At 39.1% G+C, this 6,353-nt stretch overlaps 1 protein-coding gene across 1 annotated transcript; it reads left to right on the top strand.

Annotated features, from left to right (window-relative positions):
* Positions 1 to 2,515: 2,515 nt before the first annotated feature.
* GK2 (glycerol kinase 2) lies at positions 2,516 to 4,465 on the top strand. The gene has a single exon (XM_047719995.1). The coding sequence runs from the start codon at positions 2,621 to 2,623 to the stop codon at positions 4,280 to 4,282; it is 1,662 nt and encodes a 553-aa protein (XP_047575951.1). The 5' UTR covers positions 2,516 to 2,620; the 3' UTR covers positions 4,283 to 4,465.
* Positions 4,466 to 6,353: the final 1,888 nt, after the last annotated feature.

Here is a 6,353-nt window from a genome sequence, read left to right as displayed (position 1 = left end):
ATAGAATTTTAAAATCTGAAAAAGATATGATCAGGAAAATCTGTATCATCTTCAGATGATTTCAATCTTCTAGTATTCAAATTAAGTCTGGTAACTAATTTTGCTCTTCTGACTTCAAAAAATTTCTTGAAGGGCTTACCTAAATGGAAAATATGATCTAATTAAAACAGTAGGGGCGCCTGGGTGGCTCAGTGGGTTAAGCCGCTGCCTTTGGCTCAGGTCATGATCCCAGAGTCCTGGGATCGAGTCCCGCATCGGGCTCGCTGCTCAGCAGGAAGCCTGCTTCCCTTCCTCTCTCTCTGCCTGCCTCTCTGCCTACTTGTGATCTCTCTCTCTGTCAAATAAATAAATAAATAATCTTTAAAAAAAAAAAAAAACAAAACAAAAACAGTAAAAAAAATTGTTGATTTTTATGTTATTTTCTAGCTTGTTCTGTTGGTTTTATTAGGGGCAAATGAGCTTTATCCTTGAGATACCTTAAAACCAGAGTCTATGGCCTAATACAGAAAATTGTTATTTATTGAGTGTTTAATAAATTTAAATTAGTGAGTAAATGAATATTTATTCACCAACTTTCCAATCAATCTGAAAATTTAAGCTTCATTCCAGTGATCTTCTACTCTGGCCAAAATGGAGTAACAGAGTAAGTTTATCTACATTTATCAACTGAAACAATTTTTAAAAAGAAAAAAATATGAAATAGTTTACATAATTCAGAAATATTTAACAACAGTTCACAAGATGGTGGATATCAGGCAATGAAGGGTAGTGATCCCTAAGGCACAAAGGAACAAGTGGCATGACTACTATGACTTCCTCAGCTTATTTCCTTGAGAGAGCTCTGAGGCTACAGCACTGGAAAGCCAAACCCAGGTGGAACCCGGTGAGTAAAAGCCGTGTGGTGAGGAGATGGAGCCGGGCATCTGAGCATCCAGCGACGAAGGCATCTAGAGTGAACAGGACATGGTACGGGAAAGAAAAGAGTTATACAAGAAGAGAGTTCTGGAAATCTTCAAAGGTGCTCCCTGAGAATTCAGTCAAGTATTGATCAGTGCATGTGTGTGAAGAAACTATTTGAGCCTGGGGAAAGATGCCCATGAAAAGATTAAAGATAACACTGTCCAGCAAAGATAAACAGTGTTTGCCCAGGATTGGGAACAGAAACTATTTCCACCAGCCGTTAAAACCACATTCTTCATGGGCTTTGAGTAGACCATAGGAAGGGCTCTCATCACCGTAAAGGAGAGTAATTAGCCACAGACTGAGCACTGTCCTTGTTCTAGCAGCAAACCTTAAAGGCAAGGCCCCAAAGAATCAAACTCTTTCCAACTAAATTAGCTGCATCTCAAAACAAAGCTCAGAGTTTATAGGAACACAAAATATCCATAAATTCAACCAGGTAAAACTCATATTTGGCACTTAATAAAAAATTATCAGGCATGTAAAGGAGCAGGGAAATGGAAGCCATAATGAGGAGACAAATTAGTCATAACGGAACAAGAATCAGCACTGATGTTAGATTTAGCAGAAAATATAACTAAAAGTTATCTTAACTATTACATGTATTCAAAACCGTCCGTAAATATTTTTCAAATTCTGATTGAATTTCTAGGGATAAAAAGTACAATGCATAAGGTGAAAAATACAGCGGATTCTTAACAGCAGATTAGATATTGGAGAAGAAAAGATCAGTAAATTGAAGACATAGCAATAGAAACTATCTAAAATGAATCATAGAAAAAAGAATGATGCTGAGAGTTGGAACAACCCCAATATGCGTAAGTGGAGTCCTTAGAGCAGAGAAGAGAGAGAAAATAAAGCATATTTGTAGAAATAATGGCCCAAGGTTTTCCAAATTTGATGAGATCTATAAACGCACAGACCTAAGTCTCCCAATGTGCCCGGGCACAAGAAATAAGAAGGAAACTACACCAAATAATATCATTATGAAAGTGACCAAAACTAGTGATAAACAGAAAATCCAAAGGCAGTGAAAGGTAGGAAGACAGACACGTTAAAAACAAGGATGACCGCGAAGTCCGCGCCTGAAACTACACAAAACAGGTGGTGGAGGAACAGTTTCAAGGCTCTGAAATTTTTTTAAAAAGGTAATTAAATTAAAATTAAATTAAATTAAAAAGGTAATTTGAATTCTACACCAAAGAAAATAGCTTTAAATATTAAGATGAAGTACTTTTCAGACGTTCTCTAGTTGGAAGAATTTTTTCCAGCAGACCCAATTACAGGACATGCGGAGGGAAATCTTAAGGCAGCAAGAAGGTGATAACGTGTGTACGAATCCACAGGACCAAATGAAGGGCACTAGTAACTCATTACACAGGTAAATTCATGACCTTTTTGTACCTTAAGCCCCCTTAAAACGCAGAGCGGCTCGGGGCGGGGGGGGGGGGGTGTCCCTGCCGCAAGCCCGGGGCAGCAGGTGCGGCGCCGGTTCAAGCGCAGACGTTGCGCCGGCCCCGGGCTCCAGCTGGGCGCGGTGGGCCGGAGCAGGCGCAGCGACGCCCGCGTTCCAGACGCACCTGCTGGGTGCGCGCCCCTCCCCCGCAGCACCTGCATCACCTGGAAACGGCACCGGAGCGCAGAGCGGCCGCCTGCCTCCATGGCAGCCCAGAAGAAAGCGGTTGTGGGGCCGTTGGTGGGCGCAGTGGTCCAAGGGACCAATTCCACTCGCTTTCTGGTTTTCAATTCAAAAACCGCGGATCTCCTTAGTCACCATCAAGTGGAGTTAACACAAGAGTTCCCCAAAGAAGGATGGGTGGAGCAGGACCCCAAGGAGATTCTCCAGTCCGTCCACGAGTGCATCGACAGGACGTGCCAGAAGCTCGCTGAGCTGAGCGTGGACATCTCCAACATAAAAGCGATCGGCGTCAGCAACCAGAGGGAAACCACGGTCATCTGGGACAAGCTGACCGGAGAGCCGCTCTACAACGCTGTGGTGTGGCTCGACCTCAGGACCCAGCCCACCGTCGAAAATCTCAGCAAGAAAATCCCGGGCAATAACAACTTTGTCAAGTCCAAGACAGGCCTTCCCCTGAGCACTTACTTCAGCGCGGTGAAGCTGCGCTGGATTCTGGACAATGTGAGGCACGTCCAAAAGGCTGTGGAGGAAGGTAGAGCCCTTTTTGGAACCATTGATTCGTGGCTTATCTGGAGTCTGACCGGAGGAGTGAATGGAGGTGTGCACTGCACAGATGTCACAAACGCAAGCAGGACAATGCTTTTCAACATCCACTCTTTGGAATGGGATAAAGAGCTTTGTGACTTTTTTGAGATTCCAATGGACATTCTTCCAAATGTATGGAGTTCTTCTGAGATCTATGGCCTCATGAAAGCTGGGGCCTTGGAAGGTGTGCCGATATCTGGGTGCTTGGGGGACCAGTCCGCTGCCCTGGTGGGACAGATGTGTTTCCAAGAGGGACAAGCCAAAAACACGTATGGGACAGGCTGTTTCTTACTATATAATACAGGTCGTAAGTGTGTATTTTCTGAGCATGGCCTTTTGACCACAGTGGCTTATAAACTAGGCAGAGACAAGCCGGCGTGTTATGCACTGGAAGGTTCTGTTGCTATAGCGGGTGCTGTTATTCGCTGGTTAAGAGACAATCTTGGGATTATAAAGACCTCGGAAGAAATTGAAATGCTTGCTAAAGACGTAGGTACTTCTTACGGCTGCTATTTTGTGCCAGCCTTTTCAGGCTTATACGCACCTTACTGGGAGCCTAGTGCAAGAGGAATAATCTGTGGCCTCACTCAGTTTACCAGCAAAAATCATATTGCTTTTGCTGCATTAGAATCTGTTTGTTTCCAAACGCGAGAGATTTTGGATGCCATGAACCGTGACTGTGGAATTCCCCTCAGTCATTTGCAGGTCGATGGAGGGATGACCAACAACAAAATTCTTATGCAACTACAAGCAGACATTCTGCATATCCCAGTAATGAAGCCCGCTATGACCGAAACAACTGCACTGGGAGCTGCCATGGCAGCGGGGGCTGCAGAAGGGGTGGAGGTGTGGAGTCTTAAACCCGAGGATTTGTCGGTCATCATTATGGAACGGTTTGAGCCACAGATCAAGGCAACAGAAAGTGAAATTCGTTATGCTACATGGAAGAAAGCTGTGATGAAGTCAATGGGTTGGGCCACAGCCGAGTCTGAAAGTAGTGATCCTGCTCTCTTCTCTAGTCTGCCCTTGGGCTTTTTTATAGTGGGTAGCATGATAATGTTAATTGGAGCAAGATACATCTCAGGGATACCATATTAATACCAAGATGGATTCCCAATATGTGAGCTGCTTACATTATGAAAAAATCCACCACATCTGTCTCTTAATATGATGATGCTATCATAGACTCTGATTTTATTTATAAACCACTTGCTGCATGACTTATGGGAACCCCAAAAGTAGACCTGTGGCTTGAAATAAATAAATTACAATAAGAAAATACAGTAGAAAATGTATGTTTTTTAACAGGTTGGTCCAGCCACTCTGGGAGCTAACCCCTTTTATTTTCATAAAATCCCGCTCTGTGCCCTCTAAAATATATGATATTCAGATTCTATTTGTGCAATCTTTCATTAAATATTTTCTAATATTTGTGGATCAAGATTTGGTTCTCTGTGCTGCACACACTTGATTAAAAGGTGTAACTAACTTGCTAAAACTGAGGGACTTGTGGTTATTATTGTTTTAAAAAACTCTCCAAATCGTCTTTTGTATGCATTAGAGAGACCACAGTATCTTGCTGAATGTTTAACGGAAATATGAGTTCTTTTAGTATTCTCATAGCTTAGATATTGCCTTGGAAAATATTTGCCAAATTAAAATTTTTCAGACATTTTGCATGACCTCACTGATTATACTGATTTCCTATGTAGATCTCATAAGTAGAGGACTTTTCATTTTTAAAAAATTTCTCCATTTTATTTGCTTTACTTGGCATGTATAACATTTATTTTTATATACTTCATATGAACTAACCCAATTATAAATTAAATGTATAAGAAATGTAGTATTAAATGTACCATTACATACATAAATATTTTAGGATAAACATTTGTATATAATTTGGGGCAGTGATGATGCATTTACCAGGAAAAACTTTTTCTTAAAGAGACAGTATTTAAAATTTAAGTATGTTTTATGATGACAGACAAAGAAGCATCTTATAATTTCAACTATATTTCTTACACCTTACCTTTTTATTTAATTGCCTCAGCTGGATATATGCTGAAGAAAAAAAAAACTGTGGAATACTATGGTAAATGTTATTTTTAAACAAAAATTTTGTTTTGTTTGACTGCTCAAACAAAAATAATATTATAATATAGATTTTAAACATATGTTAAAAAAACAAAAATAACAACAAAATTGGAAGTAGAAAAATGGCAGTATAATATTGTAAGGTTCACATGCTATATGGGAAGTGGTACAACAGCATTTGAAGTTATGTGAAGTTATATTGATAATTAAAGATGCATATTCTACATCCTAAAATAATACAACAAAAAGATATAATTAATAAAATATATTTAAACCTAACCATACAGATAAACATGTTAATATAAATAGTATAATTATATCAATTAAAAAAGATCATCATATTAGATACAAAAGAAAGACTCAAATATACACTGCCTCCAAGAAACACAATTTAGATATAAAGAAAAAATAGTTAAAAAGAAACAGGATGAAAAAAAAATGCTGTTAACCAAAGCAGTGACTATATTAATATCAGAGAGTAATGAATCAGTGCAATTAGAAAACTCAATGTACTTCACTATATTAACAAAGAAAAATCACATGAGACACAACTATCCACTTATTCGAATGCCTAAAATTGAAAAGATAACCACAGCAAGTGTTGGTAAAGATATAAAAGCCTGAATTTCTCATATGAGTCTGCTAGAGATGTAAAATGGTGCAAATATTTTAGAAAATAGTTTAACAGTTTTTTAAATTAAATATATATCTATCATATTATCCTAGGTATTTACCCAGGAGACATAAAAACATATGTTCGTACAAAGATTTGTCCATATTCCTTTACTTGTTACAGCCAAAAACTAGGCACAACTCAAGTGTCCACCAACAGGCGAATGAATAAGTAAAGCATGGTATAGCTACACAATGGGATACTACACAGCAACTCTTCATACACACTATAATATGGATGAATTTCAAAATAATTAGGCTGAGTGAAATAAGCCAGACCAAAAAAAAAAAAAAAGTATATACATAGTGTTTGATTCCTTTTATATACAATTCTAGAAAATGCAAACTATCGTATAATGACAGAAAGCAGGTCAGTGGCTGCCTGGGAAGTGGGGGGATG

This window comes from Lutra lutra, chromosome 2, assembly GCF_902655055.1.
Source record: "Lutra lutra chromosome 2, mLutLut1.2, whole genome shotgun sequence".
NCBI classification, from domain to species: Eukaryota; Metazoa; Chordata; class Mammalia; order Carnivora; family Mustelidae; genus Lutra; species Lutra lutra.
The sequence above is the reverse complement of the archived record's forward strand: the minus strand, read 5'-3'. Positions and strand labels throughout refer to the sequence as shown.